The 27,757-nt window shown below is 38.4% G+C and overlaps 1 protein-coding gene across 1 annotated transcript; it reads right to left on the reverse strand.

Moving 5' to 3' along the window:
- LOC139716175 (sodium-dependent lysophosphatidylcholine symporter 1-B-like) lies at positions 1 to 27,052 on the reverse strand. Its single transcript, XM_071627736.1, has 14 exons — positions 26,990 to 27,052; positions 17,904 to 18,071; positions 16,779 to 16,900; positions 15,853 to 15,982; positions 15,102 to 15,180; positions 14,494 to 14,642; positions 13,439 to 13,529; positions 12,130 to 12,248; positions 11,599 to 11,679; positions 10,671 to 10,754; positions 5,207 to 5,322; positions 4,433 to 4,570; positions 3,693 to 3,869; positions 1 to 100 (listed from the first exon to the last, which is right to left on the reverse strand). The coding sequence occupies exons 1-14, from the start codon at positions 27,050 to 27,052 to the stop codon at positions 1 to 3; spliced, it is 1,617 nt and encodes a 538-aa protein (XP_071483837.1).
- Positions 27,053 to 27,757: the final 705 nt, after the last annotated feature.

Consider the following 27,757-nt stretch of genomic DNA (forward strand, 5'->3'; position numbering starts at 1 on the left):
TCATATAATCGACGTTGAGGGCGTACGCATTGATCGTGTCCTTTGTCTCTGCTCCTTGGATCTGAGCACTGTCGTTCGTCTTCGTACATCTCTGTCGTCACTGTATGGGAATAGACACGGTGACAAAAGAGGAATTGAGTGAGCAAGTTAACTGGAGAAAAAACACAGTGACATTTGAATAGACTAGTCCCCACACGGGTAACAAATGAGCAGTTTTAATATGATTGCCATTTGCTCAGGGACATAACAAATACACATCAACTAATACAAAATAAAAACAATGCTAACAATGTTTTACGACAATGAAACTATAGTATCATTAGTAAGAGAGATGTTGTGAATAATACATTGGCTAGTTATAGGTAGATTCCTAGATCTCAGCCCCTCCTTCCAGTTGTAAATGAAAGAAATGGCAGCAATTGATAACTTCTGGCGAATGGATACAATTAAAATGACGTATCTGTATTGTCTTGTCTAACTGAAAGTAGTTACACGACAGCTGCATTGCAATGAGGAGCCTAGGAGATAATAAAAGCAAACGCAACGTGTTATCAAACAATAACCAGGATCTGTTAAAAGACAATAAAATCATATTTATGATGATTATTGCAGCAACAATCATCCACATGAAACTAAGAATTATGTTAGTGACAATGATACTGATAATTATTAAAACACGATAAAGAAATGAAAGCTATAAACTAGAGAGGGGCCGTCAAAGGCGGCAGACCCACGCCTAAGTACAAAGTCGGGGTAAACATAATGTGCATTCGGTCATCTACCAGAATTCGGCCACTTAATTGCCAGTGTGCTTTATCACCAGCCAGTGAGTTCTACCAAAGATCGTACACTGAAGTGTACGATCTTTGGTTCTACAGTCACATCACACGCAACTCACATCATTACACATAGGGTATTAACACTCATTCACGTACAGGAAAGTCCTCAAGTCTCCTCCAAAAATCCATCGAAAATCCCAAATTCCACAGTCAAAAGTGCAGAATCGGAACTTTTCCAAGCGCGCGCGAATTAAGTCCAGTTTTAAGAGTATTGTGTACGCGACGGGTCGCGGAAAAAGCGCTAAAAATCGAGAAATACGCCGTTTTCTTGCGGGATATTTTGATTATAGCAAGCCGAGAGTGTGATGATATCAAAGGTCGTATGAGTGTACGATCTTTGATGGTACGATTGTATCGACAAAAGCGCAAAAGAAAAACAAAATTTACGTACCCCCTAGGCAATTACCCCTATGATTAGTGTCTACGGGAATTATTCAATGCAAGGGTTGAATGCAAATGTCTACTGCACCAGTATTCGGCCACCGAGCGCCGCAACGTCCCCGATGCAATTTTGCACCAACAGTGTAGAGCGCGATGCATTTTCAGCGGCCTTGCACACGCATTGACATTGAGCACGCATATCGTGCAGTGTGACTGCGACCGAGCAAATGCTCCTCCAACGAAAAAAACAATCGATGTTAATTTGAAAAATCATCAAAATACGGGCCAGTTTGTGATGACGGAGAACGAACTTTCATAAATCTAGAAGGACATAGTTCCTCAAATAGGCCTAAACGTAAATTTCGGAATTCTTACGAACATTTGAGCAGCGAAGTCGGATCGTTTGGGAGTTTATGTTTTCGTATGGTAGCGGAAAATCGCAAAGTGAGAAACGGGAAATTTTCGGAGTGGTCACTATACCATGGGGTCAAAACTTCAAGGTCACACAGAATTTGCAAGGGTCAACCGATTATCACCAAAATCTAATCGATTCTTTCCTGCCATTATCCAAACATCCCCATAACATTTCGTGCAAATCCGTTTACCCGTTCTCTTGTTATCTTGTACACAAACAAACAAACAAACCAACAAAAAAACAAAAAAAACAAACAAACAAAAAAACCAAATAAACAAACAAACAAACAAACATACGGAACCCTTTACATAACCCCCTGCCGATTTTCATCGGCGTGGGTAAAAAGAAAAACAAAATTTACGTACCCCCTGGGCAATTACCCCCCTACGGCAATTATTCAATGCAAGGGTTGAATGCAAATATCTACTGCACCAGTATTCGGTCACCAACGAGCGCCGCAACGTCGGCGATGCAATTTTGCGCCAACAGGGTAGAGCGCGATGCATTTTCACCGGCCTTGAACACGCATTGACAATGAGTGCGCATATTGTGCAGTGTGACTGGGACCGAGCAAAATTATTTCATGATTGAGGAATGCTCCTCCAACAAACAAACAAAAAAAGAATCAATGTTAATTTGAAAAATCACCAAATACGGGACAGTTTGTGACGACGGAGAGCGAACCCCGAACTTTCATAAATCAAGAAGGACATAGTTCCTCAAATAAACGTAAATTTCGAAATTCTTACGAATGGTGTTGAGCAGCGAAGTTGGATCGTCTTACGAACAGAGTTGCATGCAGCGAAGTCGGATCGTTTGGGAGATACGCTTTTGTATATGGCGCGCCGATCGACCAACAACACTGTTTATCGGCGATAAACACTTTATCGAGCGATAAACTCTGTTTATCAAGATGAAGCTCTGTTTATCACACCTTTATCAACTGATAAACTGAATTTTTCTCGATAAACACCGTTTATCGGCGGTCGATAAACAGTGTTTATCACAAAAAACTCTGTTTATCGGTCGATCGATAAACATAGTTTTTCCTCGATAAACACTGTTTATCACTTGGTCGATAAACATAGTTTTTCTCGATAAACACTGTTTATCACTTGATAAACAGTGTTTTTCGTTCGATAAACACTGTTTATCGCCGATAAACAGTGTTTTTTCAGTGTTTATCGCCGATAAACAGTGTTTTTCGGCGATGAACAGTTAATCGGCATTATTGATCAAATGGCGCGCCATATTTGTATGGTAGCGGAAAATCGCTAAGAAACGGAAAATGTTCGGAGTGGTCACTATACCATGGGGTCAAAACTTCAAGGTCACACAGAATTTGCAAGGGTCAACCGATTATCACCAAAATCTAATCGATTCTTTCCTGTCATTATCCAAACATTCCCTGAACATTTCGTGCAAATCCGTTTACCCGTTCTCTTGTTATCTTGTACACAAACAAACAAACAAACAAACAAACAAACAAACAAAAAAACAAACAAACAAACAAACAAACAAACAAACAAACATACGGAACCCTTTACATAACCCCCTGCCGATTACATCGGCGTGGGTAACAATGTTGTAACATAATTATTCAATGATGATATAGAATACGTTTGGGTTTCGAATTTATTATAAAATATCTAATTTAAGTGTGTTATGCGAATTTTTACGTATTTTCTTGTGAGCAAGCGACCACGAGACAGAGTGCTTTGAGACCCCTCCGAAGGATATTGTGAGGAAACAAAAATAAACAGTAAATTTGCCCCTAAGAGCAGGCACATCCATTGTAGCTGTGGACTCGAACTAGAGGCCTTGAGATTGAGAGTTTCTGGTCAAAACCACTGAGCCACAACATGTTTCAACGATGAAAATGATAATGGTAATAAAAGTAATAGAAATAATAAGAATCAAGAAAGCAATGACACAACCAGAAATAACATAGAATAAAATGACAGCAATGCCGGTGATTATAGTTGTTATGATAATAGTGATGATGATAATGCTGTTATTTATAACGATATCGAAAAGCAAAGACGAAATCATCTCACCGCCAGATTTCTAATAATGTTTTATTCTTCTTTCTGATCTCTTCGGTGATGGGGTAAAAGAGCAGGAAGACTAGACCGACGATGGTGCAGCCGAGAGGAGCGGCCGACACCAGGATACGGAGAGTCCTCGATACCGCGTACGGCTGCTCGCAGGCTGCCGACACGTAACCAGATGCTCTGAAATCAGACGCAGCGAAGCAGAGCAAACAAACGTTACGTTACATGTTTTCAACATCAAATCATCACACGATGAAATGATAGTCAGTCTGATGGTTGCTTCTGTAAGTTTTCATTCTATTTATTCTTCATTTCGAACAGTTTATTGATTAATGTTCGACTGTTTCATGCTTGAGACACTCTATTTTTTTTTTCATTTTGACAGTTCACGTCATTTTTAGCTGGCGATTTGGAAATATATTTAGAATGAATTCAAATTCAATGTGATATATTTAAGTTATTGTGAACGTAGTTTGTACCATCCTCAAATGAATACAAAGTGATTAGCAGTCTTTTCTTCCGTCCCAAAAACTTTTTTTTTAAAGACAATTGTTAATCATATAACAGTATAAAAAACGTCATTATGTTTCATACTATGGAACACCTACTCATTCGGTTAGCATTGCACTATGTGATTTGCAATATAAATCAGGGCTTGGTGCTATACCAGTGCTTATGAATGTAAACTGAATAAGAACAATATCAATATTAACAATCTCATTCTATATTTCGGTCGCACTTACCCTAGAGCAAGTGTAGAAACTGCCAAGGCCACCCCGGCAGAAAATTTTGTAAACATAACGAAAAACGAGTAGAAAACGGCTTCGTAGGTATTCCCAGTTTTAATCAAGAAGTCGTCGATTACATCAGGCACCATAGACCTAAAATCGAAAGTGAGAAAGTCATTCAGTTTGGCCTACTTGAAATTCAGATTTTTACCTGTAATATTACTCGCATATCACCAAAGAAACTATTCGCGAATACTGTCAAGAATTTCATAGTACATCTAACATTATAATATTGGTATCGCGTTTAAAACTTTTCGTTGCTGTTGTTGCGTTCTAAGCGAGTGACTTCAAATGTTAGACAGGGGATATTATGCTCTTCACAGATTGTCCTTGCGTGTAAGTGGCAGGCATAATTACCATCTGTTTTAAGGTTTCTTGGAATATACAGGCTCATCACGAATGCTAATTAATAGATACAAAGAGAAGAACATGAGGGGGCAGAAAAGGAAAGGAGAGAAAGTGAAAGAGAGATATAGACAAGCAGACATATACTAAAATAAGTAACGAAAAATAATGATAGTGTTGTCTTTTACGTTTTATTCAAAACCACTTTTTTTCTTCCTGTCATAAATGCATTCTATTGTAAAACAGCTATTTCCGCGTAGACTATCATGACTATCCACACTCTTGTAGATATTAATCCATGCAATTGATTACTTGGTACAGGGACATCGTTTCATTCGAACAAAAGAAAGAAAGAAAAACAAACAAAACATTAAACCGTCGTACCAAGGTACAAGCATGGCCACTGAAATGGCGTTTCCAGCAAACACGCAGAAAATGTAGAGCGCCCACGGGTATCCCGTCGGAAGGAAGGCATGAGCCAGGAACATCGGGATGTTGGCCTTGGAAAGAAAGATTAGAGAGAGATCACTTTGTTAATTCCTGCAAACGTATTATGCTATTATCTATTTAGAAATCTAAATCAAAACAACTCTCAAGAAGGGAGCACATTTAAATACTGCGATGTTTGTGGAGTTAAATAAGGTCTTTGACACCACTGATCATAAAACTCACCCTTACAAAATCGACAAGTATCAATAATGGAAACGAAGCTCAGCTTATTCTTGGTTCAAGGACTCCTTATCTGGCATGTCTGATAGGCACTATTTTGCGTATCCGGGCACTTACCCCCTGGGCAACTACCCTCCGGATAACTACCACCCGGATAATTACCCCCCAGGTCTATTCCCCCTTAGGGCAACTACCCCCCGGACAACTACCCTCCTAGGGCAATCACCCTCCAGGGCCATTACCCCCTAGGACAACTACCACCCGGTCATCTACCCTCCTAGGGCAACTACCCCCAAGGGCAATTACCCCTAGGACATCTACCCCCCGGATAATTACCCCCTGGGTAACTACCCCCTGGATGACTACCCCCCGGATAACTACCCCCCAGATAACTACCACCCGGATAACTACCCCCTGGATAACTACCCCCCGGATAACTACCCCCTGGATAACTACCCCCCGGAGAACTACCCCCTGGGTAACTACCCCCCGGAGAACTACCCCCTGGGTAACTACCCCCCGGAGATCTACCCCCCGGATAACTACCCCCCGGATAACTACCCCCCGGATAACTACCCCCCGGATAACTACCCCCCGGATAACTACCCCCAGGATAACTACCACCCGGATAATTACTCCCCGGATAACTACCCCCAGGATAACTACCACCCGGATTACTACCCCCCCCCCCCTTTAACCATACCCCGAACCCCCCCCCCCCGCCCCCTCCTGATACTTACCTACTGGACAACCCTCCCTCCCCGCCCCCGAAAGTTACCACCCGTCGTATATTTTCCATAAGTTCATAACACCATATCAGAAGATGCACCTTTCTCTTACACTGTCATCACTCTTTTGGCTTGTCATTTATTTTCTACCGTTATAACACATGATAGACGATAAACATAAGAAAAGGAGAGTTGATTTCACTGCAATTCATATTCCCTTAACATTAGCGAGGGACTCTTCGATATAAAGCCATAATTTTTGATAGGATCCGGGCACGGTTTTATGAAAGTTATCAGTCCTGACAAGCTGTCAGTTCCACACAATTACCAATCGTTGTAGGTCGATCAAAGCAGGTCCATGGTAACAAGTCAGTGACTCGAGCTTATCAATCAAGCAGAACCCATGGTTTTATTGAAATTATTAGAGACTAACAAGATATCATAACTGGCAACTTTTATCAAAAGGTGCCCTAATCTGTCATGAGAGTAAGATTACAGCTTGTTTTACATACAAGTAGAATTGTGCTAGTTTTCAAATTAAATGTTCTCGACACTTTAAGAGGAAATCCAGTTTAAATATAAGTTAGTCTCATTAGAAAGAGTAAAATATTACGAGTTTAACGGTATTTCTTTTTTTTTTTTTTTACAAAACACCCCTAGTTGTTAACGAAGTCTTTTGTCCTGCACCCTCTTTTTGAATAGATCTAGGGAGAGTTGTAGTTGACAGAATCCTTTTTACATTATAGGGCTGCTCTGTTTTATCCCGGCCATTTCAAGAGTATTTTTTTTTTCAAAAAATTGAATCCTTCTTGGAATAACATGCTCTTTAATATTTCGTAAGGGGTTTCTAATTATCTCACCCAAAAGATGTTTAAAACCTAAAGTTAGGTCTCGACCAAAACCAGACGATATGAAAAAATGTTTTTTTTTTTTTTTTTTTCAAATTCAAATAGCAAACGTGTTCGAAAATAACAATGAGAGACGTAATTTTCTGGGGGAGAGTTATTGTAAGAGGGGTGATTGTTTGGAGCCTAATTTTAATAAGGAGTAATTGTCAAGGGAGGTAATGCTCTGCAGTGATCATACCATACCATATCATATGTCCTGTCCCTCGGATAGGACATAAAATGGAGGTCCCGTGTATGAGAGAGTCACAGCTCATGCACGTAAAAGATCCCGCTTCATTCATTCATCGCAAAGAGCAGGGTGTCTAACCAGGTGAAGTGGTCCCACCTTACGTCCAACTAGACCCCATGGAAGACCAGCTTAGTGTAGCTGAATATGGGCTATTCAGCCATCTTCACAGATGGAAATGAACAACAACAACAACAACAACCAAGGAGGTGACAATCTCTTCCCACATCCTTGATATACTAGTTGTTAATATGCCCAATAATGCAGTAGGGCAATTCTGAAATGAGCGTTAACGGTATAACAGTAAAATAGTTACAAAATTGATGAAACAATGCAAAGAAAGCAAATTAAGACAGAGACGAAGTACACAAATAAAGATACAGTGCACTCCCGTTACAACGAACACGGTTATAACGAAATTTCGTTATAACGAAGCAAAACTTCTGGTCCCAAAATTATCGCCATTAAAGTCTATGGTACAAAATTCGCTTATAACGAAGACGGTTATAACAAAATTTTCGTTATCACGAAGTCTTTTCTGAGCGCCACTGACAAAGAAAAACAAAAGAAATGCGCTCCGTTATAACGAAATGCGGATCGCATTCGAAAATGCGTAGCGGAACAAGCATTATTAAAGCGTCTCTGCATGAGCGAACGCATCATTGAATGTTCACACCGTGTATCACGCAAAGTTTCCGAGGGGAACTTGCGTTGTTGTAATAAAATAATTTGAATTCAGATAAGGTTTGTTTCATTGTTCCGAAGTCCTTTAATACAAAACACACAGATTCTGATACAACTAAATGTCCGTTAGTTCGGAAATGAAAGAGGGTTTGTTATTAAGCACATTTTGGCGTTATTCCAAAGGTTCTTTAATTCGATAATAAAATATGGTCCTTATTCTTATTGTTATACGGTTCGTTAGTCCGAAACTGATAGGAATTCAAAACGTTCGTTAATCGGAACATTACAAAAAGTATCGTTAATCCATGGTAGAAAAAGGAGAGTACACTAACAAAACTTAAGAATTGCAATCTTTATAATCGTCTTAAGACAAATAAATCTTCGAAATAACTAACCTTTCTCATTTTTTTTTTTCATTAACAAAATTTCTTCGGAATAACGAACCTTATTTCATTTTCGGATGAAAAAGCCTTCGGAACAACGGACTTTCTGACTATAGTGAACCTTTTTCTTTTTTTGATTTATAAACATTCAGAATGACGAACCTCATTTCATTTTCAGATCAACGAACCTTCGGAAAATGAACAATATATTATTTTGATCTAAATTATGAACTTTCGGAATAATGATTCTGCGGAAATGCGAACCTTCACATAAACAAACCATCGGAATCCCGGGAATGGCGAAACTTCGGAATAAGGAGTCTTCGGAGTAACGTACTTTAGTAAGAAAATAACCTTTGGAATAGCGAACTGTAACCAAATCCTACACCGTCATTTTCTACACATGTGTGACAACACAAACAAGTTTATGCTCTTTTTAAAATGTAATATTTAAACGAAATTAAAAAGGTATTCTCCCATTTCACATAGCTTTCCAGCGTATGATGAGGATTCAACAAACAGAATTTTTTTATGCGTGGTTTCCTTCTTTTCGTTATACATTGCATATTATATTTGTTCGGTTACAACGAAATTTCGTTAAAACGAAAAAAAAAAAAAAACTGCCGGTCCTGAGCATTTCGTTTTAACGGGAGTGCACTGCACATGAACACACACGAGATAAATCCCTTGTAATGAGAGAAAGAGGAAAGGTGAGTTATGAATGACAGGAATAGACTACCTTCACGGTGGACAGAGAAAAGCGAGAGGGAAGAGGAAGATGATGGGTCAAAACCAGGGCACGTGAAGCATGAGATATAAGCTCCTCAAAATAAAGAAGTGTTACATGGAGTTGTGGTAAACGATAGACAATTGTGGTTAAAAAAATTTTGCAAAAAGTTTAACTCATTCTGAAGAGTAACATTTCTTCAAAATGTCTTTAGTTCAATGGTAAAGGCATTCAAACTTAAAACTTCTTTTATACTATACTATCAAGAGAAATCCGAAATTTCGGAACAGTAAAAGAAAATACAGATTTAGCGAAAATAGTTTGGTTAAAGGCATTGACATTTACTGGATTACCGGGTAGGATATGAAGGGACAGCTTCGTTTTTTTATGAACATAGAGTCAAAATACAGAGGGAGAAATTAAGCTTTTACATAAATTGTCCTAAGTGCAAACGATACAAATCGTAAATCTTTAAGATGTTGTTTTCATAAAATGATGTCCTGGGGGTAATTTTCGTCTTGATAGTTATAGGGGAGGGGGAGTTGTAGGCTTGCTTATCCGGGGTAATCATCCATGGGAAGTTATCGGAGGGTGTAGTTATCGGGTGGAAGTTATCTGGGGTCTAGTTATCGGAGGAGGGGGTAATTAACCTGGGGATAATTATCCTAGTGGTAATTATCGGGGGGGGGGGGGTAGTTATCCGGAGGTAATTATCCGGGGGGGGGTGATTATCCGGGGGGTAATTATCCGGGGGGTAATTATCCGAGGGGTAATTATCCGGGGGGTAGTTATCCGGGGGGTAGTTATCCTGGGGGTAGTTATCCAGGGGGTAGTTCTCCGGGGGGTAGTTACCCAGGGGGTAGTTCTCCGGGGGGTAGTTATCCAGGGGGTAGTTCTCCGGGGGGTAGTTACCCAGGGGGTAGTTTTCCGGGGGGTAGTTATCCAGGGGGTAGTTATCCGAGGGGGTAGTTATCCAGGGGTAGTTATCCGAGGGGTAGTTATCCAGGGGGTAGTTTTCCTAAGGGGGAATTGCCCTGGGGGGTGATTGCCCTAGGAGGGTAGTTGTCCGGGGGGTAGTTGTCCTAGGGGGGAATTGTCCTGGGGGGTAATTATCCGGGTGGTAGTTATCCGGAGGGTGGTTTTCCAGGGGGTACTGTTCCTAGAACCACTATTTTGATATCCGTTATCCGATGCAATGTAATAATACGATGGTGACTCAACGTATGTGATCCACTTCATACTCACATCCCCATTTTCCTCTTTCACGCAGATCTGTATTACATAGATATTAACATCATGTTGAATCTATTAAGTTTATAATGCTAATTTTCGTTACATTTTAATCTACTCTCAAATTAATTGACGCTACGTATTTGAGTGTGAGCCTAAAGTAACTATACACTTGTGTTACATGCTTTCCATGCCTCCTTTGCACTTTCTTCTCCGTACAAGTCCGTCAGCTACATGTCTCCATAGGAGATTTCTGACGACATGGCATATATGAGAGCGCAAGTATTGCTTACCAACGTTCCAACGAAGAGGGCAGCCTTCTTTCCGAATTTCAAGAGAAACATCTGCCACAAAGGCATCAGCGCGAATCCACAGAACTGGCAATGACGGACAAACGTAAAGGGTAGTGTTAACAAGAAAAAAAGGAAAAAATTAGCTCTTTACCTAAAGCTTATTTTCCTCAAAAGGTACTTTAGCACATTTTTCGACATGCTAAGCTGTATGAAAGAAAAATGTTATTCAGAGGGGTAAAAGTTCAAGTGTGAGTTTCTTAAATTTTAGTTGTTACGTTATATTTTGGCTTTTGTGACGGTGAGAAATATCCTCTTTTTCTCTTCTTTCTCCTGCTCCACCTCTTCATTTCTCCTCGTTTTTGATTTCTTCTGTTACGAGACATAAGCAGTTATTGGACTTTGATTCAAAAGTTTGTTGATTTCCCATGGCCCTGGTTACTTTGAAGGGCAGCCATAACCGCGTACGAAACAAAGAGTTATAGCACATGGAGTAACAAATACATCAGCATGTTTCAAGACAACATGAAGATTCATATAGGGCTTTCCAGCATTACGGAAATGAATCAGTGTCTTTATCACTAAACCCGAACTGTCATATGCAGTGTGAGCTTTATCTCCCAATCATGTTTTTTTATTTCATTTAATTTTATATAATCATTTTACTTCCGAAATTGAAGAGCTGGCTTTCAAAAGGCGCTAAATCCATCATTTTTCAATAGATTTAGCGCCTTTCGGAAGCAAGCTCTTCAATTGGAGAAGCTCACTCATACCTAAACTTAAACAAACCATCCCTGTATATGTTTAATTCATATGTAAAGTCTTCTCCACATCATATCGAGAAGTTTATGCTATATTCATTACAAGGAGGGAATATCATACTATAGGTAATTGTTGCTAGATATAAACAGTGATGATAGCTAACACTTACGATGATAACGATGATGTAATTCTGGTAGTCATCTTCTTCCATGGAGTATTTTATAAATAGCGCGTAGTTCCCTTGAATAGTCTGAAAATTAAGCAAATTGATAGAATTCTTCAAAAAATATGAAAACTATTAGGAAACATAAACGAGGGAGAACGTCTCCTTGTTAAACTGACAGTTATTTGCTACGATTCAAGATAACATCCTTCAATGCAATAAAAAAGGAAGCTCGTAGATTAATTGTGTGATATGGCAGCACCACCATCGTACTAGAAATATACTTACATGTCACTTGAATATATATATATTCTTCGCGTCTATAGATTTTGCAGCAAGTGATGTAATATTAGTATTTAATGTTCTCTGATGTGCAATTTCAAAATCCCACGAGCAAATTCGATAAACGCACATGCATGTAACTGAAATATATCGAAAGTATGAATTAACTTAATATCATATACATATACTTACTTTATGGAGGAATATAAAACGAAAAGAGAAAAAAGAGAAGAGGCGAAAAGAGTGACGTCATACCATAACAGCCAACATCAGGAAGAGGAATGAGAGCATCAGTGTGACGTAAGGTTTGAAGGTTAGCACTTTCTTTAATGCCATAGAGAAGTTCATTTCCTCTTCATTGTCTTTCTTCTTTACTGCAAGTGAAAGGAAGGAGAGGAGACTTTAGAGAGATGAATTTGAAAGCAAAACGGGATTAAAGGGAAGGTATAGTATTAGCGGAAATGGAGATGAGGATTGAGCTTTTTACTTTTGAACGATACAAAGAAACCACTTACGGAATGTTACAGAGCGTACCATCTTATGAGGCATTCAAATTGCATTTGATGAAAATGTCGGTTTTGAAATGGCTGACATATCCGAAAACATAGTAAACCAAACTCGTTATGATAAAAAAGTAGATTCCACATTTTCTTCTTGGATCGCTTTGTTTTGGATATTTCAGTCATTTCAAAACCAATTTCCATCAAAATGAATAAACAATTTGTCTTGGAATGATTATTTCATTAGAGGTTGAAATTTCTTATTATATCTAACCAAAAGAGTTACAATCCTGACGTCGGGTCTCAATCAAAATTATACCACTTCTTTTAAACACCGTGTTTTAAACATTAAATTCAATTTCAATTTTAATTTCAATTTCAAATGATATTTCATTTCCAATAGCAAATCTTTGTTCATACAAGATCAAGAGAAAAATACTATGTTTACAACAACACTAGATATAGTAAAACTGATGTTCAAATAATTGTATTACTGGAAAAAAAAAAGTTATGATAAGAAGCATTTCATGTATTCTTATTCCTTGCTTCGTTTTCGAGGTTTAATCGCAAATATCTCAAATTGCAGAAAATGGAGTTGACTCGTTTTGAGATCAGTCTTCTATAAATTCACAGACGCTCTTGGAAGTTAAAATTTTCAAACTCTAAAATGGCGAACAAATGACAATTGGAACACATCTTTGGAAATTTGAGGTACACCTATTCTTAAACCACGAATACGGCCTGCAGAAGATGTCTTTATAGTCCAGATTTCAAGTGATTGAATACGGGCTCATATCCACGATGGCATAAGGGCGACCAATCATTAAATTCTAGGCTTCGGGAAACGTTTGGAACAGTAAACTTGATTTTTTTTTTTGCTTCTTACATATCATTTAAAATGGAACTATATCTGCCATTAGACATACTGTGTCATGTGTTGCCATGTTTGTTGAAAGCTATTCATCGCATTAATTGATCTTTAATTCTAAGGCCCTCATTTCTTAAACTTGCGATTATTTCCATTATGAACGAAATAACTGCAGCCATCTTCTGTGTTCACTCACTCTTCTTTTCCGTTGTTCCAAACAAGGCGCTGCTTGCACTTAAAAGAAGGACTACGCATATTACAAAGGCCCCAATGCTGTAGCCCTTTTTCTAAAAAATAAAAGACACGAAACATAGTTAAGATTTGTTGGAAAAATCAAAAGAAATAATCTCTTTATTCTCACTCCAAAATCAAGGGTCAAAATCTACGAGATATGATTATTTAGTACAATGCATCACTTCGTTCATTTGAGGAGGCATTAGTGTGCATTGCTTTTGCAATATTCAAAGTGTTCTTGCATGCTGCATCCGAAATGAGAAAGAATACACATCTCAGTTGAAACATTGGACGTATATTGGACATCAAAAATCTGAATTATTGACATGTTTAGATTTGGCTTCCAAATCTTAGTAACTGACTTTTGTCTACTGGCAACCAATTCTTATCATTAGCACATTTTGAATGGACATTAATCTTTGGTACAATGCCATACTTATATTTTATATTGCGGCTATGTGCGTTATTGGCTTTTTTTTTCTCGACGTCCGAATCTTGGTTATTGCCATTATTTGGACTGGACACCTAAATTTGAGTAGTTGTCTTTTTTTGGACTGGACATCCAAATCTGACTTCGGTATATTTAGGATGGACATTAGCATCTAAGTTGCTCTCATCTTTAGATTCGACACCAATATCTGAGTTTAGACTTTTAACTATATTGGCCATAAACATTTTAGTTATTTATTCAGATTGGATATTTTTTTTAGATATCATTTTTTTACCAATTTAGCTTAGACATTCTTAATTTCAAATACATCATGATTTATATTGCAACATATTTGTTAAATTTTCCTTTGGTAGAAACTGTCAAATTATTCTTTTTGTTTGTTTGTTTTATTTTCAATAATGGTATGCATATGAAGTCCAAAACATAATATAAATTTGACCAAAGCAGATACAAAATTCTAAAGGCCTATCGCGATTTAGAATGCGAGGTTTAATATTCTCTTGTCCTTTATTGTGTTTCTGTCTTCTCTTTTATTCAACAACTGCTAAATCGGTGACTGTCCCTACCTCTTGTTGTATATACGTTTCGTCGGATATATTGTTCGAAGTGCCGTTGACGTCACAGCCAGGCCGCTCGTAGCCTCGTGTGAAGCCCGCCACCGTTTGGCCCATGATGAGGTTCCCCAACAGATTCGCTGCGACTTCGCTTGCCATGCCTGTAACACACAGGGAAATATTGAATCACTATAGCTTTGGAGTTAACTATTTCGTAGAGATGTTTGCATATATTTCTGCAATGTAGATATTCCAGTCTCTGCAGCGACAAGGTAACTTTTTCCCAAATAATTTGTTGATTTCCAGCTGCTGCCATGGCTACCGCAAGCCTCTTTTATCAATTTTGTGCAAGTGGATGAGATTTGCACAAACTTCATACACAACTTATGGGTATGAAATTCATGTGGCACAAGGAGGGTTAATGAAGTAATTACTCTAAGACGACATAGTCTAATAGCGTAATCTATTCACAAGCAATATGATATATGAAAAATGAATTGTAACGTTCTTGAGCAAATGTTTTTCAATACTAGTTTATCTGTGTGTGCGAGTGTGTATGTGTATGTGTGTCTGTGTGTGTGTCTGTGTGTCTGTGTATTTCAATCAATATTCTCACTCACGGTAAAGTGTTGCCGAGTCTCTATCTGCCTGGTTTTCAGACAGATACAGCGTCAACGTCGAATACGGCATATGATACAGCTGCACACACACACAAACAAAGAGAAGAATAAAGTAGATTCATTCAGCTTCGAGCAGTCAGCAATCGGGACATCACAATCCATCGTTACAATTAACAACTGATTAATGAACACACGTGAGCAGACACGTATTGGGTAGTTTATACTGCCTTTCTACGGTGCTGTAAGAAGGGGCTTCGTGCATTAAGCCAGAACGTAATACCGTAATATTTTCCAGTAATCCTAGATTAAAAAGGGGCTATCCCGTTCCGTACTGAATTCTGAAATCCCCATTGACTTAGTACACAGGCCACCACTGAGGCTCCCGGATGGAACGGGCTATTATCTTTAATACCAACATGACACTGTACGACTATGTAAAATTGGGATCAGGACGCAAATCCTGGTTCAGATTCGGCTTCAGCACCTCTACATGATCCCTTTTATCATCCACATAGAAAGATAGCAGAATAGAACAAGAATTTCAGTTAAAAGGGTGGGTTTTTTTCGCCCACTCTCAATTACGCGTCTGCTTTTGTGTAAATTTGAATCAAAATGTTTAGAAGTTTGATTTTAAAAGATCTAAACTTTGATCAGATAATGACGATTACTGGTATATCTTTCAGATCTAATAAAGATTGGTTATGAATCTTATCGAAAAAAAAACCAATAGAAGTAGCAAAGACATACTTACAGTTAACATAGTTTGAAAACCGCAGTAGAACAACAGATACCAGGCGAGCAAGGATCCCTCATTCTCGAACCCAGGGACATACCAGATAAAAAAATACATCCCGGCCGCTGCGGGCGCACCAAAGAACATCCTTCGAACAAGAATGATTATTATGGAAAGATGAACTCATACTTTTCTGGTGTATATCACAGGGCATTATAGAGACAAAGGGGAAATACAATGTCAAGTATATTATTTTGATCGATTGATTCATTGATTTTATTTTATTTCTGAATGTCTATTCATATTACATACGTGAAATACATAGTCAATTGAACGAATTTATTGAGCAAAGTATAGTTTGAATCTGACAGTAAAAACAGGAAAATTATTAATTCAAATATCCAACATTTTTTTTCTAACACAAAGCAAAATGAAAACAAAGAGGCATTTTTTTGAAGAACAGCTTGAACAACGTTCACCTAAACGCTTCGCAACTGAATGACCACAACACAGGGAAGGAAAACGAAATAACATATCATAGAATCATAATATAAAGTCATCAAGACGTAAAAAAGAAAATAACATATCACTAAACATTAAAATATATTTGCGTTGTGTTGGACCTTGATACAAATGGCCATACACGTGTTCGATCACATTGCAAGCAAGTAATTTAATTCAATTGGAACCGTTTTGAAAGTTTGCCAAAAAATCCTTATAAATCGGTGCGTATATATGCGGCGTTGGGCTGTACGCGCATTATCTTCGCTTTCCTTCTTCCTCACCAACAGCAACATCCTTGTAAAAAAAAATAATTGTAATGACAGATACGTTAACAGAAATAAGACTTTCAAATGTCCCCATGTATTATACTCATTCATTCCCACGGACACATGCAATCACACACACACACACACACATACTGTGTTGTGTTGGGACTTTACCATGGTTTCAGTTTGCCGAATCGAGTGTCAGTCTTCATGACTAGATAGCCGCAGAAAGGATCAGTGATGGCGTCCCAGAAACGACCGGCAAAAATCACAGCGCTGGCAGACGACGGGCTAATCTTAAGGGACATGTCATTACACAGGAGAGAAAAAGTATATACACTGTAAACATGTTATATGTTTATGATAATATGTTAAACATGTATAATTGTGTCAAAACGTGTTGTTAAACGGTTTCCTGGTTTCCCCTGCCTCTCAATCTCTCCCGCTCTCCGTCTCTACCTCTCTCTATATCTCTCTCTCTCTCTCTCTCTCTATCTATCTCTCTATCTATCTATTTGTCTATTTATTCATCTATATCTTTCTATCTATTCATTCATCCATTCATCTATATCTATTGATCTATCTATGTATCTATTTATCTATTTATTTATTTATCTATCAATCTCAGTCTTTTTTTTTCTATCCATTCATCCACCTGTCATTTACTGGTATCTTCCAATCCACTCATCCATTATAGTACCAACTTATCATTTTGTAATACATGCAATACGCAAGAGTATTTCCAGGTTTTGTTGGATATTTCGCTTGTATTTGATCAAACAGATCCTCTGAAGAGCAGCTGAATTACCACAACGAGTATTTGTTAAGCTTTTTGTCTGTTTTTTTTTGTCCCTTGTATCTACCCGAAATAATGCGCCAGCTCACAGTGTATTCTTTCTCTATACGTTCCTTTCCATGTATTTATACTGATTCTATGAGCCTTGAGAGCAATGACAAAAAAAAAAAAGTTAATTATGCGTACTTGATATCCTTTATCAAAATTGTTAGGACATTATATCATCATTATAGCTACCATCGTCGTCTTTCTCATTATCGCTACTACTACTTCTACTGCTACTGCTTTACTACAAAGCCTACTCTCATTTTACTTATTGTCATTTATACTTGTCATGTTTATTGTTTATATTACTGATATTATTGTCAGTATTATCATTATCATTATTATTATCATTAGTGGTAGTGTCGTCATTATTATCCGGTATTCCCATTATCCTCGTCTCTACTATCATAGTTAGATGCTGTTCCCTGTTTCCATAGCGACCAAATGATGCAACACACCTGTGCCGTGTCGAGAAGGAAGACCGAGATGTAGAAACCGATGACAGTGTTGGTCAGTTGGTAAGGCATGCCCCCGAGGCCGTAGCAGACCTTGTGTCGCAGCATCACCCGACTCGAGCTCCTCTTCCGGGTCGGTGGGGGCGGCGAGGCCGGGACCAGAGGGGTTGACTGCGTGCAAAGACAGAGGGTTGGATAGATGGACAGATAGTTTGTTTGTTTGTTTGTTTGTTTGTTTGTTTGTTTGTTTGTTTGTTTGTTTGATTTCCATCTGAAAAGATGGCTGGATAGCCCATATTCAGATGCAATAGCTGGTCTTCTATGGGGTCTAGTTGGATGTATAAAAGGCAGGACCACCTCGCCGGACTAAACACCCCCGCTCATTGCGATGAAAAAATGAAGCGGAATCTTCTACGTGCATGAGCTGTGACTTTCTCACACATTGGACCTCCATGGCAGGGACAGAGTATTTTGCCTCTTACTGATAGAGGGGACGGTATGATTATGCACAACATTGCTCAGTGGGACCCGGGGATCGAACCGGGTTCCTTTAGATCGTGAAGCACACACGCTACTGACTGGGCTATCTCACCGCCCATTCACTTCATGCCACCCGTCACTTACTTTGTGTTGCTACTCAATGGAAATATATTATCTTCGAGGTATTAGTCTTCTTTATCAAAGCATTCAAAATGCCTTGAATTGTTGCTTAACAATGTGATTTGAATCTGTGACACATTGTGGCATTCGATTTCGACCCCTCCACTTCTGTCCATATTTCATCGAGTAATAAAAGCAGTTCTCTGAATTATATTTTGATGTCTAGAGGAATTCCAGTAACTTTAATGCTTCAATACGTAGATAGATAGATAGATAGATAGATAGATAGATAGATAAATAAATAAATAAATAGATAGATAAAGAGAGAGAAAAAGAGAGGGAGTGGGTTTGATGACATTTTCTTGGATTCTTCCCTTATCTATTATCATTTGTTATTTATTGAAGCTGCAGCCCCCTACCCCAAAATTCTGTTAGAGATCTGAACCAAACTTGCAGTAAAAAGGACAACTACCTTTGCGTCGCAAAGACATTTATGACGGATTATAATTCCCACCAGTTCAATATTCAACGTTCATCCGTAGCTGCCTGAAGCGACCACAAAGACGTTTCCAAAGATCATTCCATTTCACATTACATGTAATTACTTTGTTGCGATATACAAGTAGCCTGTTAGCATTAAAAAATAAATTCGTGAAAAAGGAAGCTTGCGTACATCTGTGACGTTATGACGGCAGTGTGTTAGGCTGAATATGCACTAATATCACTGTCAGTCCGTTTGTGAGAGTATGTGCGTATGTGTGTTTGGAAGTTACTTTGAGCACGGCTGACAGAAAACACATGCACATAATAATAATAATAATAATAATAATAATAATATAATAATAATAATAATAATAAGGTCTTATTTACCCAGGGTAACCTCTTCAGTGTTGCCACTGCTCTGCCAGAGGGTCCTGCCATTATTATTACCCCAGCGTTGCCAGGTACCCATTTATACACCTGGGTCGAGAGGGACATGGTGGGTAAAACATCTTGTCCAAGGACGTAAGCACTGGGCGGAATTCGAACTCGGCTCCTCCGATCGGGAGTCGGGAGTCTCTTATCCACTATGCCACAGCGCCCCCACATATGCTTTCAACTAGCACTCTCAGGATCATAACCATTCATTGTCATTTAGTTGATAATAATGATCGTTTACTGTTACCTTTTTTATTATTATTTCCCTTTCTATCTCTATACTAAACATAATTTTCAACACATGCCGACTTTACCTTGTAGTATACGTTGCTTCGTCTATGGCGTGTGTTTATGTTTTTAAAGCACTTCTTTTTGTGTGATGTTACTTCTACAGGGAGCCAAATTAAGTTGTTGATGGTGTTTGATCTCTTCAATTCATCTCACTGTACTCAAGACGATCTTATGTAATAATTCTTATGCATGATTACTGTCAATATTATATTCCTTGTTGCATAGTATTATGTACATAATGTTATGATTATAATAGCATAGTTTATTTTCTATCTTTCTATAATGTTATTGTCGCTATCAGTATCACCATTCATCATTGTTTAAAGTGTAACCATTTTTTAATTCTTGACTAGCAGTGAGCGTCAGGCCAATATGACCACTTAATGTGACTGCATACTGCTTTTTTTTTTTTTTTGCGCTTTGATCTAACGAGGGTTTGTTTTCTAAATCACATGTATTCCTGTACAAAATCAGTCTCAGAGTTTCGAACTTTGGTCTGATCTTATCTCTTAATCAAATTTGTGCGTAAAACAAGCTTAACCTTCCCCAGTTCCACAAATACCACCTCCGAATTAATCTTCAAGGGCACAATGATTATTGGACGCAGTAATTTTTGTTCAAAACACATAACTACAGCCAAGCATTGGCAAAACAAAGAAAACAATAATATGCACACAATGATGAAGCAAACAAAGAAACAAAACAGAAAAAAACATAAACATGCGTGATGTACGCTTAACCAACGAACCAACAAACAAAAGTAAACATAAACACTATGAGTTTCGAAAAGTAGTCCATACACAACACATTTACTGTGGCCTGTACTACGTACTTCTCGAATGTAGTGCATATCATACATGAAGAGGTGGGGAAATACGTATATCATAGTACAAGCTACAAAGATAAAGGGAAATTCCATACAGCCTGATATTATGCTGTATTGTATGAAAAGAAAATGGGAATAAATCAGAGACATAAAAATGTAATGAATTGTTAAAATTTAGGAAATAAGATGACTGACAACTCTGTGTGACGTACATGGAGTGAAACGGCTTTCCATTCGGTTTCGTTTATAAATATTTACAGATTTTAATTTTTCCTAAACATTTCTGCTGATTTGTTCTTGGTATACGACAAGAATAATAGGCTGATGTGTGTCTTTCTCAGCGGATCAGTTTGTCGGTGCTCAAATTTTTAGAAAAATGAAATCAGTGAAATGTTGTGTACAATTATATATATATATATATATATATATATATATATATATATATGAAGAGTTTGTTCGCAAAAACCGATAAGTCCATTTTTGAAGATTTTGAAGTATGGTCTCTGTCATAAAGTACATAATAATACCTTTTAAATGACATATATTGGTCACTACATAAAAAGGTACATTTTTTGAAGGTATGGTCGAAAGAAACAAAAATTTTCTTATTATTCCCTTTATTTTTCTTGACCTTTAATCGCAAATATCTCCATTTGGCAAATATGGACTTTGTGAACAAACTGTTCATATATATGTGTATATATATATATATATATATATATATATATATATTGGAGAGCTGGAAATTTGTCTATACTCTCTAAACTTTTGCAAAATATAACTTTGTTTTTCTGCGTACATTTTCCCCCAGAATTTTTACTAATTTAGCCACAACGTGTCAGGATGAAATTTCCCTTTAAAGGCCCAAACGTATATATGTCTTTATTGCATAGATCTCGTAAGGACTGGATTCTTCGTGTGGGAACGAAGGTCTCGATATATACAGAACGAACTCCACAGGAAGGTCTAATTTAGGTGTAAAAGTCATAGTTTTGAGTGCAGGTTCTCACCGGGTTGTTGGTTTTTTTTTTTCAGTTGACTTTGTTGTCAACTTTAGAAAATGTTGAAACGCTTACATAACATGTTTTCGCTGAACCGTGATAATTTGTCATAATCCTAACCGATGACACACAAATCAGAAGAAACAATGATGTCAGGTTTGTACACATAAATATTACAGATTACATTATAGTGTTTGGTCGATAATGCTGCAACCGCAAAAGTTTTCCCTCTAGAAGTCATTGTTGCCAGGGATTACAAGAATAAAAGAATATGATTGGAAGGACATATTTTAAACGATTTCTTGTCGACAACGGAAAACTAATAAAAATGTATGTTTTTTTTTTTTTTTTTTTACAGGCAAAAGGTGACAACATCATCACCCCACATTATTCGACCAATATGTTTCCAATATATTTCGTGACAACACATGAAGTTTAAATCTTCCACAAAATTCAATCACTGTTATATTTAGAAAATGATTCACATGAAACATTCTGATATTCTTATTCTTACTTTATCAATCAATTTAATTGTTCCCAATTTATCACACATTTACTTCCCCGATCTTTCTGTTGTTCTACAAGACAACATAATGTATGGAATCCCCTCTAAAGACCCAGAACTTTGTCTTTATTGGCTTGATATTGTTAATGACTGGATTCTGCGTGTGCGACGCAAGGACACGATGGGGTTGTAGCCTAATACTGTGGCAGTGCATTAGACTATGATCTCACATTCGGAATAAGTGTTGAAGCAAAGCTGCATGCACCATGTTATCTGGCCTTTCAGTCTCCGCTGTGCAGCATACATACAATATTCAACCATTTACCAACCTCATACATGCAATCAGGTAGGTATCTGACCTCCACACCGATTCAATTCAGGAATCATTTCCTCGTTTCTATGCCATTGAGAGCGACTTCATTAAGGCCTGCTTTCAGCATGGGCGAACGCCTCTTTTAGACAGGATAAGTAGAACGCATTGATTCTCCTATAAAGTGTCAGTTATTCAGCCGAAAGCGTCTGTTTTTTTTTTTTATTACGTCGACGTGTTTTGTAAATGACAGCGGTAGTTGAAAAGGTCCCAAAATCTGTGAATAGCGGCAAGGAGGAGGAAAAGACCCAATTCAGTATACCATTTCTGAAATGATCCGATTGCTGTTGACTTGATGCAACTGCGAAATAAATACGCCACTGTAGATGCGTATTCTCTACTCTTTCAACAAGGAAAAAAAAAGATGGCAGGTGTGATCAACTATGGCCATGAATGCTGAGCAGTATCATGGAAAAGTGTATTAAAGAGTCGCTATCTTTCCCAACCCTCTCGTTCTCTCTCTCTCTCTTTCGACTCTGAACAAACGGTTGCCTTCCCGAAACCGAATAGCTTTTTTTAGATAGTCTATCGACATCTCAATATTACAGGGTCTACACCTGACGGAACGTGGTGAGTTTTCGTGGGTCTTTCGTCTTCAGACACCGTTGTTAAAAGCACGCCTGGCGTGTGAAAGTACAATTATGTTTACCATCATCACTGATCATACTGCGATACCTCTTTCACGGCCCTCGCTTAATCCGGAGAGTGTGCTTGGATTATTCTTCAGAATACTAACCCCATAGTGCCTCAGTTGATAAGTTGGTGAAGAAAAGTACAATAAAGGCTATTTCACGTAACTTAGCTCCTCGATCATGTCGCTAGGTATAGCCATCTAACCATTACTACAGCTGACAGCAGTTCGACTACGAATGGAGAAGTGAGTTTTAAACGTAAGGAGCCACATCGTTCAGAACGATAATGTAATAATAAGCTTGAAATCTTCGCTATGGTATATCGGTAATTTTTCTATATCGGAAAAACGGATTTCAACACTATAAAACTGTAATCTTACCTCAACCTCCATGTGTGTTTATGTCGCCTGTTGAGTTTAGCAGTCTAGACACCTGAATTAAATCACCATCTACTCAAAATCAGGCCTAACATGGGCAAATATCAGCCTCTCGGACCCGTGAATAGAACTGCAACCAGCTAAGCATAAACGTCTCACTAAATTGCTCGTGGGTCATAAAAAAAAGATATCGCTTTATTTCCCGTCTTTCCTGAAAAAGGTCTATTATACTCTTAGACGTACTTTGCACTGTCATATACCGTCATAATTCAATGTCTGGACAAACTGTCAAAGCGTCATTATTTTTTACCAGATTGACGTGACCTTGTGACTTTCGAATCATCCATTTCGGTATGCTTTGTTATTGTTGTTTCTATTTGTAGTTGAAAACAAGATTTCAACTTCACGTATCATGACGCAAAGGCAATATTAAGTAAACTAATGTTCTCATTATCTATAGGCAGCTAAAAGTTGTCTTAAGTGCATGTTAAAAGTGAATATCACTAATATTTCCGCCAAAGCCGAGCTTGACAAAAAGAGTGAAGCAAACAAGCAGAAGGGTCAGATGGTTGAAAAGATGGTTGAAAAGGAAGAAACGTTGATTGTGTTTAAATGAATGAAGCATCATTAAGTATCATGCAAATTAGATGAAGTGATGATTATATCTTTTCACGGCTTTCCTGTCGATTAATACGTAAAAAAGGTTACTATAAGTATAAAATCACAGGATGCCGGGGATACATCTCAGATTCACTCGTGTTTTACTTAAACCTTTCTGGGTCATGGACTTTGGACAGTTTGTACAGTGCTGTCGTAGTTTTCTTAGACAATCGGCTACAGATGAAGGACAATTTGTCAGTCAGTGCAATGAAAAGAACTCGACGCAAGACTAGTCAATATGAATAAATGCGCAGTACAGACTTTCGGGCAGAAGCTCGGTATATAGTCTGGTATGACGCCTGCCTATCATAGTAATCAGTAGGTCGTGGGTTCGAATCCCACCTGATTATGCATGCCCCTGACTTTTTCTTCTTTTTTTACCCACTTACCCACGCCGATGAAAATCGGCAGGGGGTTATGTAAAGGGTTCCGTATGTTTGTTTGTTTTTTGTTTGTTTGTTTGTTTGTTTGTTTGTTTGTTTTTTTGTTTGTTTGTTTGTTTGTTTGTTTGCTTGTTTGTTTGTTTGTTTGTTTGTGTACAAGATAACAAGAGAACGGGTAAACGGATTTGCACGAAATGTTCAGGGAATGTTTGGATAATGACAGGAAAGAATCGATTAGATTTTGGTGATAATCGGTTGACCCTTGCAAATTCTGTGTGACCTTGAAGTTTTGACCCCATGGTATAGTGACCATTCCGAAAATTTCCCGTTTCTCACTTTGCGATTTTCCGCTACCATACGAACACATAAACTCCCCAACGATCCGACTTCGCTGCTCAAATGTTCGTAAGAATTCCGAAATTTACGTTTAGGCCTATTTGAGGGACTATGTCCTTCTAGATTTATGAAAGTTCGTTCTCCGTCATCACAAACTGGCCCGTATTTTGATGATTTTTCAAATTAACATTGATTGTTTTTTTCGTTGGAGGAGCATTTTGCTCGGTCGCAGTCACACTGCACGATATGCGTGCTCAATATCAATGCGTGTGCAAGGCCGCTGAAAATGCATCGCGCTCTACACTGTTGGTGCAAAATTGCACCGGGGACGTTGCGGCGCTCGTTGGTGGCCGAATACTGGTGCAGTAGACATTTGCATTCAACCCTTGCATTGAATAATTCCCGTAGACACTAATCATAGGGGTAATTGCCTAGGGGGTACGTAAATTTTGTTTTTCTTTTTTGCTTTTGTGGATACCATCAAAGATCGTACACTCATACGACCTTTGATATTTGATGATTTTTCAAATTAACATTGATTGTTTTTTTCGTTGGAGGAGCATTTTGCTCGGTCGCAGTCACACTGCACGATATGCGTGCTCAATGTCAATGCGTGTGCAAGGCCGCTGAAAATGCATCGCGCTCTACACTGTTGGTGCAAAATTGCACCGGGGACGTTGCGGCGCTCGTTGGTGGCCGAATACTGGTGCAGTAGACATTTGCATTCAACCCTTGCATTGAATAATTCCCGTAGACACTAATCATAGGGGTAATTGCCTAGGGGGTACGTAAATTTTGTTTTTCTTTTTTGCTTTTGTGGATACCATCAAAGATCGTACACTCATACGACCTTTGATATCATCACACTCTCGGCTTGCTATAATCAAAATATCCCGCAAGAAAACGGCGTATTTCTCGATTTTTAGCGCTTTTTCCGCGACCCGTCGCGTAGACAATACTCTTAAAACTGGACTTAATTCGCGCGCGCTTGGAAAAGTTCCGATTCTGCACTTTTGACGGTGGAATTTGGGATTTTCGATGGATTTTTGGAGGAGACTTAAGGACTTTCCTGTACGTGAATGAGTGTTAATACCGTATGTGTAATGATGTGATTTGCGTGTGATGTGACTGTAGAACCAAAGATCGTACACTTCAGTGTACGATCTTTGGTAGAACTCACTGGCTGGTGATAAAGCACACTGGCAATTAAGTGGCCGAATTCTGGTAGATGACCGAATGCACATTATGTTTACCCCGACTTTGTACTTAGGCGTGGGTCTGCCGCCTTTGACGGCCCCTCTCTAGTTTTCTTTTAATTAATGGCCACTACTCACACACTAAATGATCCCTGTTGATTCACATCCATAAAGGGCAATATGTTGCAAACAATTTTTAGCTGAGCTTTGTGTGCAGGCCAGTTGGTAACATGATACATCATCACATAGAGTAATCTTTTACATGTATGCGATTGTGACATTAACATCTATGTGAAATAATCGTTAAACAGCTTTTCTTGTTCGATTTTACTAACATCGTACAGCTCGGCTTTTTTTATCTTGCGCTGATTAAAATAGTCAAAGAAAACATGGAGAAATGTTTTTACTTAAAAATCAAAGGTAATACCATCGTATTGTAGATAACCTAAGGAATTCCTCTAATGCTCATTGTTAAGCAAGAAAGAGCTTTTCACACGAACTATATACTTGTTGCTCTTGTATCAAATATTGATCCAAAAATACATCTCTTTATAAATAATGTAGGGGTATGTACATCTAGGGGCATTTCATGAAGCGTTTTGTCCGACGAACTTGTCGGACAAATTTGCAAGGATTTCTGTAGCTTATAACAGTTTTCAGGAAAATATCTGACATTGCTTCATGAAATTTAATGCCCCCCAGGTTCTACTGTTTCCATGGTTCTGATTTTCCATGATAGTCATCAAATATTTCAATCTAAAACATCGCGCCCCATCAAGGTACTAAAACCATGAAAAAACCAAAGTAAACAGAACTGAATGAACCCCGTCATTTTGCGGATATATTTCATGACTGGTGAATTCGTCCACTAAAGTAGTGATTTTGTCATAGCAGGTACACGAGTCTGGATCACACGGCAATCTTGACATAGCGTCTGCGTTAAACCCCCAGAATCTGGCACATTTCTAAAAGTTTTGATGTATGTGATACCTACCTCCTTCGCCGGTTCTTCCTCGAGTATCGGTTCCTCGTCGATAAATTTCAGTGACTTCTTCATGGTTGTTGAAGTTGATAAACTTGAACAATACAATGCACTTAATCACCTCCGTGAGATGTCTCGGTAATGCACAAGCGAATAAACGGACTCTTTCTTAAAGGAAGATATAAGATAGGAGGACCAGTAGCTCCTGGACCTGGTCTAGCACTGAGTGTATTTTTATCCTCCCAGTGGTTCTCCGTGGGAAAGGGTATATTGCACCTTCTGAATAGCGGTGAATACAAGCCCCCGTAGAAGACTGCTCCAACGCAAGGACCCTCGGGATTCCGTGTGTGATGAAGCGAGCTATGTCCGAAAAGCGCAGTGTCGAAATCCAATCTTTGCGGAAGAATTTGGTGCGTACTGTGGGGGACCTTCCAGGACCCTTACATCGCACCATTGTTTAGTTCGATGTGAGTAAAAAGGACCCATCCCGATCTTGCGAGAGAGAGACTGTAATCCCTAGTTAATGATGAATCGGGTGTAAACAAAACATGGCGAACGACCCACTGACTTTGATCGTCGGAATTCTTTCCTCGTCGCTATGAAAACAGACTCACATTAATTTGTAACTCGACCTTTGATCTGTGGTCATCTGTTGAAATGCAGAAACAGTGCGACCAACACGAAAGCAAACTGAGATACAAGTTATTCACAAGTGGAGCTAATCATCGACACTTTTCGACGTAAACTTCAAGTTTGGCAATTGCGAGTGAACGTAACTGC

This window comes from Diadema antillarum, unplaced genomic scaffold (genome assembly GCF_040938485.1).
Source record: "Diadema antillarum isolate AM-2024a unplaced genomic scaffold, OU_Dant_1.0 scf00000062, whole genome shotgun sequence".
NCBI classification, from domain to species: domain Eukaryota; kingdom Metazoa; phylum Echinodermata; class Echinoidea; order Diadematoida; family Diadematidae; genus Diadema; species Diadema antillarum.